Genomic DNA, 14,717 nt, shown 5'->3' on the forward strand with positions numbered 1-14,717 from the left:
AAATGAGGAAATGTCCTTGTTGCCTTGAACCTTGAAGTAGGTCTCACAAATATTGTTTACAAGACAGAGCATTTTTGGATCCAAGACCCTGACAGATAACCTTTGTTTGCTTGTTGATCTGATACTGTTAAGATGGTTTGAAACTCTCTTAAACTCAGGTAGCAACAGGAGATGTGGGGAGGAGGGGAAGTGATTCACCTGCACACTGGTCCTGTATTGTTTGAGTTATAAATACCTAAAACTTGATTTTCCTGAGGCAGACACTGTGAGTTGTCTTCATGTTTCATGCAAGTGAGGCAAATGCTGGTCAAAAGGAAGGGATGCTCGCTGGATCTTTGAGTTCTGTTACATCTGTTAAGATCATTAACTTCTGTCATGATTAAAATGGCACATAAATTCCAAATTCGATCATCCTTCTGGGATATCTTGGCATGCACTGAGCTGTGACTCCCTGGTGAAGTTTTCTCTGATTCAAGATTATAGTTTTGGTGCATAATTAGGATTTCAGTGACATAAAGTTTCTGCTGCAAACTGTATGAATACAAAATGGTGTGGTCTTACCAAATAACTAACCAAACACTTGTGTGTTGTGTAGCTTTCTTATTTCAGTGTTGTATGAGCTTGAAATGACTGCTGGTTCCAAAAATACTACAGGAGTGTTTAAAAAATCTGTGCACAGTGCAGAAGGTATTAATTTGAAATAACAGCTGGAGAAGGAGACAGTAGCTAATACAAGTGTATTGGTATTATTTATTAAACATATCCTAGAAGAGTAAGAGAAACTGGCCTTATACCAGCGATTTAACTCTCATTCCAAGAGGATGTGCTATCTCATCAAGAAAATATCTACTTTATCTTTTTCGCTAAGTTTTTAGTGATAGATACGGGTATGTTGATAACATAGGAGTTTTATTGTTATTAATATAGCAAAGTGCTTTGACTACAAATTAAAATATCTGGGAGGTGGCTTTGGACACTAATAATTAGTTACTTGGTGTTTTTCTGTTTTGGGAAAATGGAATTAAAATGATGTATTGAAGACATGCACTGGAGGCCAGCTATACTTACGATTCCTGACGTGCCTAATACATATTTGCCACCTTCTCTTTTTTTTCCTATTCTCTGTAATACTTCCTCATGTTCATTATTTGGAAGGTTTTAAAAACTCATCATTTTAAAGCTGTTCAAAGTACTGACAATGTTTCCATCGCATTCACTGCTATTGAACAGAAGGGGAATGGAGCACATTCTTACTGGTCCTTGATGTATAAGGAAGAAGTTGCAATGTTCCTCAAATAGTGGTTCCTGGTGATATTACTGATACTTTAACTCTTGGAGCTTTGTGGCTCTAGACAGTGTTAGAAGTCTTGTGCTGAAGAGCAGAAGTAATACTGGCTCTTGAGATGGCTTATTGTTAAACTGCTTTGTGGTGTAAATTTCTAAACATCTTTAATTTGTAGTTACAGAAGAAGGAAATATATATTGAGGAAATCTACAATGTCGGATTGTTGAAGTATTTCTAGATGTTATGTAATAAGATAGTTCTAAATTTTAAAGGGAGAAAGTGAAATTGGAGTAGAGTCTAGTGATATTTATTCTGTGTCTATAGTATGCTCTTAACTTTTCATAGAAACAGAATAGATAGTTTCTGTTCAGAACAGTTTGTTTCAGGGAGGAAAAAAGGGATTTTAGCCAAGGATCTTTATGCTTTCATGCAGAAATTTATAAACTGGCAAGAGAACTTGCTCTCTCAATGAAAATATTTCACAGGATTGATCCAGTTTACAAGCTTCTGAAAATTATTGTTTTCACATAGCAGATTTTTTTAGAAGTTTTTGGCCAAAATATGAGCAGATTGCATTTTTACTGATAGAAATGCATGACTTTAGCACCATACTGTCATTCAGCAACTTTTGATAGCAAGGTGCATTGTGATTCTGGGCACTGGATCAGAAAGAAGTGAAACTGTGCATTTATTCCTCTTGTTGGCACCATATCGATATAGAGGAGGAAACATTCTGATCTGCAACATGTAGAGAAGATGTTAAGAAAATTTCAGGGAGAAGCTTGTGAAGAGAAGTACGGGGGTTAGGGAATACAAGCTCAAGGCAAGACACAAAAGCTGACAGGAATGGAATGTTACGTGTAAGACTGCAGGGGCAGAGCAAGAGGTGAACACAACTACAGAGAGGGAGAGGAACAGATGTGCGAGGAAAGATGTAGTTAGAGCAGTCTAATCACAAAATAATCCTGTGTTCTAAAACAGAAGGTCCTTAAAATCCTCTGCTATTCAGTGGATACCTCTACAACCCATAGTAACCCCCTCATTTCTTTATTATGCTTCTTGAGTACAAAAGGAACCTGAGCCTAAAATACAAGGCAGTAGTGCATGAAGTGAGAATGAGCTACGGTTGCATGGATAGAAATGCTTAGCATAGTAAAATGCATTTATGAATTGTCTTAATCTAACATTTCACAAAAGAGAATCAAAATTTGGAAAAGGTTGCAACAGGTGCCACCTACCAGGTGTCAGCCTTGGAGATAAGTAGAACTGAACTGGACTGAGCAATATAAAAGAACTCTGAAGATGGCTTTGAGGAGGGACCAAGTCTTCCAGAGCTTATTCCAGCTTGACTTATATCTCAACACATATTTGATTCAAGAACATTAATTTTTCCTTTTTCTTCGTTGTTAGTATTCTTGTTTTTCATTTAAAAGCCAAAATGTTTGTCAGATTGCCAGTCATCTCTACATGGCATACATATATCAGGCCTTTAATGTCTTGCTGGAAATCAAAGAGAAGACTTGGGATCTTATTTATTGGTCAAAAAATAATAATTTACAGATTATATCATGTGAGTTCCCTGAGTTGAATATGCTCTATGTCCAGTTGTTTCAGTGAAAAGATCTGCAAGGAACAAGTCCAGATCAGCACAGCTTGTTGCCCTTAGGAACTTATGGACAAAATTCAGAAGAGTTTGTTACCAGTGGTGCTCTCCTCGAGTGGCCAGAAGGAATGGGGAGAATTTAAGAGCAGAGAAAACATACATGATACTTTTTACTATTTTCCCAAACTCTAAAGATGCAAACCAGGAACTTGGTGGGATGGGTATCATTTCATGAATGATCTCACTCATAAGTTTACCAGGTTTCCCTTTAAATCCGCATTAAATTGTAGCATCCAGAATTCCATTTAACAACGAGCTCAGAAGGTCAATCACAGTGTGCCTTGTCTGCAACACTTTGGAATGTATTAGCTAATTTCACATATTAGCTGACAAGTGCTAATATAACACTTAAATTTGATGAAACAAAGTGAGATTAAAAATGGAAAAAGTGATTTGTCCAAGTCCATCACCAGATAGAGTCATATTGGAAAGATACCCGAGAATCCAACAGTCTTAAAACAAACAAACGAAAAAAGATTCCTAATCAGAGCTTGGAAAGTGAGGGGGGAAAAATCCTCAGACTAACCTTGAAGAACGTAGAAAAACAGTGTGTTCATTGTTGAAATTATTTCCTGTGATTATGAAACAAGTTTTCTAAGTAATAATTAAACTGAGAACACCTAATGAAAAGCCAAGGACCAGCATTTACTTGTGAACAAACAGCTCTGTGAACAAGCAGCTCTGTGATTATGCTGACTGCAACTTCCATTTCAATAGGCATTCCCCAGTGCTGTTCCCTTCGTGCTAGAAGTAAAAAACGTGGGAATGGAAAATCTTTTATGATTTTGAGGTTTTTAAACTTTTCCACTGAACATACATAGTGTTTATTGAAAACCTATGAAAATGTTCATTGCTTCTGAAAATACACCTAGAATCTTTTGTAAGCCATGTTGCTTAAACTTTCCATGGTGTTTTAGTAATTCAAGATGTTTGTTTTCTGTGTGGACTGTTGGTTTGGACATAGTAAATATGTGTGTGTTCTCTTATTTGGACACTTGCAAAGAGAAGCGAATGAGATAAAAGTGTTCCAACCAACTTGGCATCAGTAGTTTTTTCAGGTGACCAATATATTTAATGCTATTTTGGTGTAAAATGTATTGTCTGTTAAAGACTAAATTCTCGTGTTCAATGTGTTCGTAACATGGCAGAAGCAGCTTTTATGCAGGAACTTGCCTCATTTTCTGTTACATGGATCTGATGATTAGAAACTATATAAAATATATCTTTTAAGACAGCTGTTTATCTGTGTTTTTATTGGATACTTTGTCATCATTCTGCAATGATTATGAATTACTATGCCACTGCAACATACTTAAAGAGGAGTATTAATATGGCACATGTCAAATGCAAAAAAAATACTTTTACACCCTTTAGTTGAAAACAACTCTGAATTATTATTGTAGTTTATAGTGTAATCTTTAAATCCAAACAAAGAAATAATTGGTGCTTTTTTATTAGAGTTTTAACTAATTTATTCAGGACAATATTGGTTCTTAACATATTCTGGTGGGTTCTAAGACTATTTACAGATAAAAGTGCTAGGTTTTGGATATATCTTTATGAAGTTTTTTAAGGGCAAAAAGGATTCATGCAGTTCCTTCATTTTCACCACTGAATGACTTCAAGTTAAGCATAAAAGTTTTGCATGTCAGACAGCTTTGAGTCATTTTTAGATTATTCTCCACAGCTATTTTTTTTTTACTAAAAATTATAAGATACATTTTACGATGGTAAATTGTTTATGATAAATCACTCACTGTTGTCATCTGCAGATGGTGTCTCTGCTAACTTTGTAGTTTACCATTTTCAGCTGGTTTAAATGTTGGATTTTGCATTTCTGTTACTTGTTTAAAGATTTAATATTGGTATGATAGAGAGTTTGTGATAGTAAGGCAAAGAAGCTCACACTAGTGAACAATACTAGTGTAAAGTACAGTCGACTGTAAGGTGTTTCAGACCTATTTTTAATTTTTCAGACAGTGGTGCTTTCTGAGTTTTATGGTAAGAATATGGGTGTTGCTAGTGGATGTGGTACTTTTAATCCTGGAGTTATGTACACTAGTGTATGGCATTCACTTAGGTGCTGGGCTCTTGTTTCTTACAGGAAGCTGATCATCACACTGGGTAAGAAGCAGAAAAGGAAAAATGAATCTTCAGATGAATTGTCTGACGCTAAACAGACTCCACAGCGGCCACTGAAAGATGAAGACTCACAGGTAAGGAGTCAGCATTTTTCCCTTTTAAATTTGTATGTGTTGCTGTTTCTGCAGGTCTTTTTATCTCCTCTCTCCAAAAAGTTACACACCCTTTGGCACAGTGACAGTTACTCTCCCACTGCTGTCCGCTTCCGAGGTAGAACCTTTCATAATCAGCTACTTTTCCAAGTTGAAAATCAGAAAATCCTACAGGTCAGAACCCCCTTTCTGTAATGGGACATCAATGCCCTGCTTGTATGTGTTCAGTTTCAGTATAGAAGTCCATAGATGTGAGACTGTAAATACTTCCCACTGAGTGTGCATTTAGACTTGATCCTTACTTTGGCTGACTATGTGAAAATGCAGAGTTTGCCTCATAGGAGAGACTTGTGTTAGTGAAGCTGGATCTTTGAGAACATTTAAAATGTTTAGAGCTGTACTGTGTTTTTTCTGAGCTCTGCTTCTGTAGAAACAGAAAAAGTAGATTTCTTGCAGTGGTGAATCTGAAGGGAACGATGATCAGTGTGCTGATAGGCTCTGGTTGGTTGTGGAATACTTCTAGGGAGTGCCAGATGAAGAACTGAAGTGGTCGAGTCATTCCCTTGAGGAATAGCTGTCTTGTAACTTTCTTACTGCAATTTTTTCATAGATTACCCTGGTATAATATAGTAAAATAGCTAATGATTTCTAAAACTTGTGCACAAAGAAGCATGAACTGTTGATAGGAGATTATATTCTGTTTATGTGTGTGTTAGTAATAGAATTATAACTTCTTGCTTTAGGGCAATCTCCATTCAAGTAAGATTTTATGATGGAAATGTGCAGGTTTTTATCCTGTGGTGATTTCATCCACAGAGATGAAATCAATATTCAAAATAAGGTGCTGTTGAGTAAAAATTAATTGCATTATTTGATGACAGTTGTCAAAAACCAATTATGAGATACTGAGTTGCCCTCTGGTATTTCACAGGTAGTAATGCTGGGGGGGGGGGGAAAAGGATCAGAAGCCATTTCCCAGAATGACTTTTTATTAACTTAAGTGATAGCTTGTCTTAGGTAAAGCTTACCTGGAAGGGAACATGAAATTATTTCTCTTAGAAATTTGTCTTAGTACAGGAAGTCCCTTTAGTACACTGAAGGAGGTAAAAGCAGATTTGGTGGGTCTGAAGTACTGTAACTTCTTAATAGTGTTCTCTTATCAGATTATATATCTGTGGGCCAACAAACCCAATACAAAAGACTGAAGATCATGTCTTTCTTGCTTTCTTTTCCTCATTGCTCTTGGGGGGGCTTTTATATTTGTTTTTCAGCATGACAAAGGTCATCTTCAGTTCTAGTGTGGATAGACAGGGGGTATCAAGAAGGGAACAGAGGGTAGAACTAAGAAGGGGTGTCATGGGAGAGCAAAAACCCTACTGCAGAATGTCACAGCACTGCCCCATTATATCCCAAGGAAATGGGGAGAAGCATAACAGGAAAGACAAATTGCTTTACTTCATTAATTCATTCTCTCTTTAGTTTTCGAACATGTTCATGATTTTCTTTTCAAATAGCTGTTTCTAATTTCTGTTTTAAATAGCTGTTTCTAAGCTCTGGGGGGCAATTTTAGGTCTTTTTTTCCCCTAATTCATTTTATATGCTTAGTTTCACAGTAAGTGTGAAACTTGATTTTTTTTTTTAATTTTTTTTAATGTGTGGTACTACTTTATTTTGTGTCTTACAGCATTTGTTTATGACCGTGGTTCTCAGCTCAGGGAAACACAAAGTTTTTTTCCGAACAGCTCAGGTTATATATTAATGTGCTGGAGAACATATGTCAATGTTTTGATAATCGCTTCATGCTTTAAGAGAAGACATAGTGAGAAGAATTGAAAATGCCAGTTACATAATTTTGTATTGCACTTATTACCTGCCTTTTTTCTTTTTTTAAAATCTACTTCTGTCAGCTGACTATTATTGATTTAACTACAACGTGACATTACTGTGTCTGTTTAAAGTTGAAGTTCCTTTTTGTGAGAACACCCCTCCCCACATGCACTCACTCTTTCTTAAAGAAGAGCTGATCTAAAATTGTGGAAAGCTGATGGAGTAGTCATATATGTAGCCTCTCTAGAGGAATGGTGATGCCCATTCTTTGACTTTTCATATAAATGTACTTTCTTATCTACCTTGCTAAAACACTTCTGATGTAGTTGTTGAAGTATAACTGTGTCTTTTACCAGATACCAGCCAGACCAAGGGCTGAATTTAACAGTCAGGAAGAAAAGTTCCTGTGCTGCAATCTTACTGTTACTTAATGTCTGCTCTGCAGAAGCCACTGTGACCACAGCATTTTGGGTTTCATTCTATTCACCATTTGTTCTCCCAATTGAGCACCACAGTGTAGTACAACACTGCAACCTGCAGTGGATTTTCCTGCACAAAAATACCCTTTGTTTTGTAGAGATAGTTTTATTCATCTGATTTTATTTTTATGATGGTCAGTTCTCCAAAGCAGATTGCAGTGTTTTCAGATGTTACCTCACTAGTTTGATACTGCTATTTTTATCTAGTGAATTCAATTTAAAAATTAATCTTACGGTTAAATAGGCAGTGTCTCATATACTGGTGCTGAGGGCTGGAAGGATTATGCAATAACCTAATAATCTAAATATTTGAAACTGAGTGAGAAGGAATTATTTTCTTACACTGAGCATTATTTCTTCAGCTGAAACTTGTCCTCAGATTCTTGCAGAAACCAGGATGAAAGGTTAGAGAGATAAACAGCAAAGTAAGCCAAATGATGCTGTTAAACAAGCCCTGATTAAGGTGAAGGAGAAAATAAGTGCATTAACAAAGCAACCAGCTTCATTAGCCATCAGGTCAGACTTCATCAGCAATTTGACCAATATTATCTAGTGAAAATCTTCCCCATTTTTTGTATATAGCACTGTTGTTTAGTAGAGACATTGCAGCATATTTTGTATCTTTCCCTCTGATTCTGGAATTGGATGGTAGCACTCTACACAGCATTAGGAAATTGCTGTTGAAATACTGATGCTCATGGGAGATCTGTTACATATCAGCTTTTCTCCCAAACTGCTCTGGAAATAGTGGTTTGTGTTTGCTTTTGAACTCTAAAAATAAAAGTACCGAATGTTTATATGAAACAGAAAATAAATAATTAATTAAAAATAGTGTACCTTTGTGATTCGTGTATTTCATGTTTCATATCAAATGTTGGCCTTTGGTTTTAGATACAGCTGAAATATTGCTTAGAGTGTCCCAAAATGTACAGTTCATGTTAGGGGAAGTTTTGTGTAAAAACTCTTACTTATTTTTTTTTTCTTTCTCCTGGATGCAGAAGAGAAGATCAAATCGTCAAGTTAAAAGGAAAAAATACTCTGAAGAAGGAGAAGGGAAGCAATCAGAAGAAGAAGCAGCTAAAGTTTCTGTAAAAATCAAAAAGAATTCTGCCCCTTTGCCTGCTGAACAGCCTTTACAATTATTTGTGGTAAGTAAAAACTGGCTTGGTCCGTAGTGGGAACTTCCTATTCGTCTCAAGTAGTTCAGTGAATAAAGCTCACAGCTTGGAATACATTATCATTAGTAAGCCATGATTTAATGTGACATTTTGCTAAGATCTTGAAAACTGAAAAAAGTGGCTTCTTATTATTTTTTCTGTTACAAACCTTTGTTGACTTAATTGAAGTTAAGCATAAAGATAAGACTAAGGATGGGTATATCTCAAATAATGTGGCATAGGCATATGGAAAAGCTCTATGCTTATGTTATCATGACTTACAGAAGTATAAAATTATTTGGGGGATCTCTGCTTGCTGGGGTATTTAAAAAGGATACTCCTCCTTTACCCCCTCAACCTTTTCAAGGTTTACACTTCACTGTTTAACTTGTGCCAGCTCTGGGACTCAAACTTCCTGTTGAGCCATTCTGGGTAAACAGAATGGCAGGAAAGAAACAGGAAAAACGTGTTTGTGAGATGCTTGAAAAAGTGCCAAAAGTTGTAAGGGAAGGAGAAGGATAGTCCAATTGGAAACAAATCAGAGAAAAGAGAAGGTGACTTTTTATTGCAAGCAACTTCTACAGATGCCTCTTTATCTCTGGAACCACAGCTCCAGTCTTGGCAGAGCCACGTAGTCCTGTTCGTGTCACATCTAAGCCCTGCTGGAACTGCCAGACACGACCTTCTCTGCCTGATTCCACAGCGTGTTTGTTACCTATGTGCAGAGTAAATCTACTCAGCTGAGTTTGTCACATGCTGGGTTTCTTTTCTTTTTTTTAACCTGTCTGTCAAGAATTCTCCCTTTCTATACAAGGAAATTCTGGGCATGTCCAGAGCATCACTTTGACTCAGTGGGGCATTCACAGTGAGTCTGTGTCTGGGAAGCTTGAATCCTGAGTGCTTGCACTGTGTAAGTGTGTTTTAGGAAAGAGAGGGCGTTTACTGCAGTTTTATAATGTCATTTTTTTCCTGCATTTATAGGAAAATCCAAGTGAAGAAGATGCAGCAATTGTAGACAAAATCTTATCTTCCAGGGTAATAAAGAAAGAAGTAAGTGATTGTCATGGAATAAAATTGTTTATTTGAAAAAGTGTTTTGCATCTATCATTTTACATTTCCCCTGAATTTCCTTTCCTAGGTATCTGCTGGGATGACAGTAGACACAGAAGAGTTTTTTGTAAAATACAAGAACTAGTAAGTATTAAAAAGTTGTTTCATCGTATGTGTTGACTGAACTGCTAAGTACCATATTTATGTGCTCAAGTTTTGTGTTGTTTGAAGGTTGCTTGTAATAGATTTTGTCATTTTTGAGATTTTTCTTTACCAATTTGATCTTTAAACTGCTAAGAATCTGCATTATATTGATAGTAATAATTTTAAAATTATCAGTATTGTGAAACCAGCACTGACCAATAAGCTGAAAGCTTTTTTTTGCCAAAGAACAGAATTTTTTAGAGAAGATATGTTTATTAAATTCAGCAGGGACTACATGCCTGAGGCAAATTATAATTTCATGAATTTAAATCAGAGGTGTTTTGTGAACCTAGATTAGATTTACGCTGTCATACATTTAGGAGAGGTTCATGTAGGAATCAGAGTTCTGTGGATTCTAGCCCAAAAACACTGCCTTAACTAGATGCTTTAAGATGATTATTTGGAGGAATAAATCTTTGATCTTTACAGAGGATTCTGTCTTAAATGATAAAATGGTTTTTTTTGAGTGAAATTGTGGTTTATAAAATATATTATTTTAACTCTATATTAAAAATAGATAGTAAGCTTTTGCTTTCATTAATGTGTTAATGTCAATCTCTGTGATTTTAGCTCATATCTCCACTGTGAGTGGGCCACAGAACAACAGCTTTTAAAGGATAAAAGAATCCAGCAGAAAATAAAGCGATTCAAACTAAGGAAAGCACAGAGAGCTCACTTTTTTGCAGATGTGAGTATAAATATAAATTAAATAAGCTCTCTTGTTTCCTTGTAAAATTGTGATCAATAGTTTCCTTTTAAATAAAAGAGATGATTGTTAAGAAATAAAAATGAGCCACTGGGGCTGGGGTTTTGGTTGCAGCAGGGGGTGGGTTGTTTAACATAATTTTAAAAGCAAGTCTTGGTTGAGCAACTACTTAGAAGTGATAAGGAGGGAAGGACTTTGTTAGTATGTTTGTTTCTCTGTGACTTACCCACGACAGCACTTCATCCCAAGTGACTGTGTTTTCTGTTCTGATGTCAAATCCCAGGGATTGTTGCCAAAGAGAATAAAGTGGTGGTTTGGAGGGGGTGTGTGTGTGTGTATTTTAAGGTGTGTGCAAAAGCCTCAGTAGTTTCCAACTACCAAATTTATTTCGTGTATGGCGAGAGAGCAAGTCTTAGCAAATACCAGCTTTTTTTTACCTTTCTAATGATTTTATTAATCTTGCACTGCAGATGGAAGAGGAACCTTTTAATCCTGACTATGTTGAAGTAGACCGGGTATTAGAAGTATCTCTTTGTGAAGACAAAGACACTGGTGAGGTAAATATACCTTAAAGCAAGTCAAGAAGATACAGGTCCAAGTTTGACAGTTGTAATTTTATCAGATTTCAGAGTAACACTTCAATGATTTTACATCTCCTAGACAACTGATGAGCAAAGGCTGATTGGTGATTAAGGCTATTGGAATACCCATGATACTTATTCTGCTCTTGTAGATAGCAAAATGAGCAGACTTTTACCCAGTGATTTCTGCCTCAATATTCCTAAAGCAAGGTTGAGGGTTAGAACGACTTTTCATTGTATGCAGCAGATCTGTCATTATTACACATTTAGAAAAAATGTGTTGTCATAAGACTTTTTCTCGTGCCTCTTTATTTGTTTTTGAAATATTTATGCACTGAATCTAAATAAGATAATCTTCTTTGGTTCCATCTTTTGTGACTTTTCCTAAATTTTTATATAAGTTACCCAGCAAGGCTGTCAAGCTTTCTGTTTTGTTGTGAAGACCTCTGGTTTAGGAACTCTCTAAAGCTCTTTGGTTTAGGCCTAGGTAGCCTGATTTGGAGACTGGGGGAAATGTTCTGGTTGGTGCCTTTGTAGTTACTTCTGCCAGCCTGCCCCATTTCCACAAATATCATAATTTATCTTTCCTAAGATTTAAGATTTACTTTTGGGTAAGTGGGATTGAAAAATACTCCAGGGGTCTACAACAAGTGGCAGAGTCTGAGAAGCCAAGGATAAGTAGGTGAATAACAGGAATCTACACTGAACATTTGGAAAAATGTCGAAGTATGTTTTTGCTTCCAGCTCTCTTGTGAGCAAGCTACTCAAATAGTAAGGCATATTAACAGTCTGTATACTAAATTAAAAACTGATAACATTCAGAATTTTCTTCTGCAGCCTGTTATTTACTATTTAGTAAAATGGTGTTCGTTGCCATATGAAGACAGTACGTGGGAGCTGAAAGAAGATGTAGATCAAGCGAAAATAGAAGAATTTGAACAATTGCAAGCTTCCAGGCCTGACTCAAGGAGATTGGTAAAATTATATCTAATTTACTTGTCTGTCTTGGGAAATTTGATTTTGTTTTCCCAACTTTAAACTTTTGTGTTAAAACATAAGGCTTATTGACGTTCTGTATAAAGGATCTGTGTGCCTTGGTACCTAGGAATAATAATATACTCAGGTAGGCATAGATAAATATTCTCATCTAAGTTGTTACTCTTTAAAAAAATAAAGATCTTTGCTTAGGAAAAATTATGAAGTGCTGTGACTTTCTAACTGAGCAATGAGCCACACATTGAAAGTGGCTGTCACAGAATCTGAATACCTTTAAGATGAGGAGAAATCAGAATTAAGTATTAACATCCTTTTATAGAAAACAGAGGTAAGTCTTGTGCTTCAGCACTGAAGGAAATTGGCAAATGAGATCTGTCAAACATTCTGTAATTACTTCCTGCTTTTATTTTTCTTGTTGTCAATAAAGGGCTGACTGAGAGGAAAAAAAACCACGTGTAATAAGGAAATGTGTTTTATCTTTAAATTATCAATCTTCCATCTCCTAGAGCAGGAGAAAGCAAAATAGTTCTATTTCAAGTCTTGTATGTCACTGTCAGAGTAGGACATGTGTCCTGCGTGGTGTAGTACAACACTTGTTCTAACTTCTTTTACATAACTAAATATGCACAGTGTTTTAATTTGTAGGCTTTGGGGTTTATTTTAATGGTTTTTCCATCTACAGATAATGACAGTAGTCACGATTAACATCATCATATTATATTGAGTTCATTTTTGTAGTATTTATTTAAAATCCTGACATTTTGGCATGTGAGAACAAGAGCTTTTATACCTCTGTTACCATATTTGGCTTTGAGAGAAAAAGATGATTAAAGCGCAACTGTACAACTGACAGTCATTTCGGCATCAGCAACAAGTATTTTTTGCTTCAGGCTCCAGCAGCTACAAGAAATTATTTGCTGACTGCAGCCCTGTGAGCAGGAGCGTGGCTGCTCTGGGTGTGGGGGAGTGGACAGATGGCAGCTGGTGGGTGAGGGGAGGAGGGACAGCTACTGCTGTGCCCAGACCTGGTGTCAGGTGATGCTGACGCTGGCAGTGAGGAGATATAAAATTCAAATCTAAAATTCAGAGCTGCCAGATAAGGCCACATGAGTCTAGAGTGAAAGCAAGCTTTTATAAATGCTGAGAAATGAAGGAGGGGCTGGGGGGGAAGTACAGCTGATCAGAAAAGCTCTAACTAAAATTATTTCGCTTGCATATGTGAGTTTGTTCACGTTGGGATGCAGAAGTTTTCAGAAGAGAGGTTTTTTTCTGCTGCAGTCATACCTAGTATCAGTCAAACACTTCATGATTTCACTACTAAATTGCCTGCTAAGCTTAAGGCCAAGCTGTTGAAGCTCCAGGCTTGGGAACCAGTGAGTTTGTGTATATGTATATATTTTTATATGTAGCCCCTCAGCTTTCCTTTAGCTTTCTAGGGACATTAGGATGATACACCTTGGTACTGTTAGTCTGTTTTGTCATGTCCTTGGTGTCGTGACCCTGTGTATGCTGGTGCTGTTTTTCATCTCATCTCTTGGTGGAATCGATTAAGGGAACTAAACCACTCACAAGTTTACTTTTCTGTGTTCCTGCCTTTGCCTTCCTGACTTGGCCAACTGTGAGATCCAGTGATCAGCAGTGACCAGGGCAAGTGCAGAAAGGAAAGGGCAAGATCAGAATAGCTTAGTATAGATGCCCAGACTTCTTCAGGAGAAGAGCATCAGTGTCCAGAGTTACTTAGAGTTCGGGGATGTTGGTGATCCCAAATACTCAGTTGGCTGTTGTAGGGCAGCTGTTCTTGGAGCTGCCAAAGTGAAACTTCGTGTAGTCTTGAAGTTTCTTATATAAATGAATTAGTGTGTCAAATTATCCATGCCAAACTGTTTATATTCTTAGTTTTAGAAACCAGTTGCTTTATTTTATCATAATGTAGTCTTAAATAGTTTCAGAAGTAGTGATTCATATAGACAAATAAATACAAATTACAGGTTTCTGAAGACTATTAATTAGTAAGGAATGTTAGCACTGACACCTTCCTGCTTTTAAGGTTTAATAAGAACATTCTAAATCTAAACTCACTAAACAGTGGGGTTAGATATTTTGGAAGAATAAAGCATTTATCTTTCCCTTAAAGGACCGACCGCCTCCAAGCTCCTGGAAGAAGATAGAACAGTCCAGGGAATACAAAAATGGCAATCAGCTCAGGGAATATCAACTGGAAGGACTTAACTGGCTCCTATTCAACTGGTACAATAGGTATATGCATGGAATATTTTTTAATGTAGATTTTAAACAAATTGAGCGAATCACTGTTACTGAGGATGAATATTGTTTTAACTAAAACAGTGACTTCTAGGGAATCTGCATTAATTTCTAGCACTTTTGTCAAGGTGAACGTGTGTGTAGGAAATCTGCTTAATTTGAATTCTTTTAATTAGGGCAGATGTAGTCCCAAAAGAACACTTCTGGAATATATTTTTCTAGGAGAACTTCATGGAACATTCCATTCTCAGGTTTTGCCAGTGGCTAAACATG

At 36.5% G+C, this 14,717-nt stretch overlaps 1 protein-coding gene across 6 annotated transcripts in view; it reads left to right on the forward strand.

Moving 5' to 3' along the window:
• The window catches only part of CHD9 (chromodomain helicase DNA binding protein 9), an 85,244-nt gene that overhangs the window by 39,686 nt on the left and 30,841 nt on the right, over positions 1 to 14,717 (forward strand). For all 6 annotated transcript variants that reach the window (XM_064671163.1, XM_064671167.1, XM_064671166.1 and 3 more), the window contains 8 exons: positions 5,053 to 5,164; positions 8,487 to 8,636; positions 9,627 to 9,695; positions 9,784 to 9,839; positions 10,470 to 10,587; positions 11,076 to 11,162; positions 12,024 to 12,161; positions 14,317 to 14,438. In XM_064671163.1, coding sequence (XP_064527233.1) covers positions 5,053 to 5,164; positions 8,487 to 8,636; positions 9,627 to 9,695; positions 9,784 to 9,839; positions 10,470 to 10,587; positions 11,076 to 11,162; positions 12,024 to 12,161; positions 14,317 to 14,438 — 852 coding nt within the window. The remainder of the gene's footprint in view (positions 1 to 5,052; positions 5,165 to 8,486; positions 8,637 to 9,626; positions 9,696 to 9,783; positions 9,840 to 10,469; positions 10,588 to 11,075; positions 11,163 to 12,023; positions 12,162 to 14,316; positions 14,439 to 14,717) is intronic.

This window comes from Pseudopipra pipra, chromosome 14 (assembly GCF_036250125.1).
Source record: "Pseudopipra pipra isolate bDixPip1 chromosome 14, bDixPip1.hap1, whole genome shotgun sequence".
NCBI lineage: Eukaryota > Metazoa > Chordata > Aves > Passeriformes > Pipridae > Pseudopipra > Pseudopipra pipra.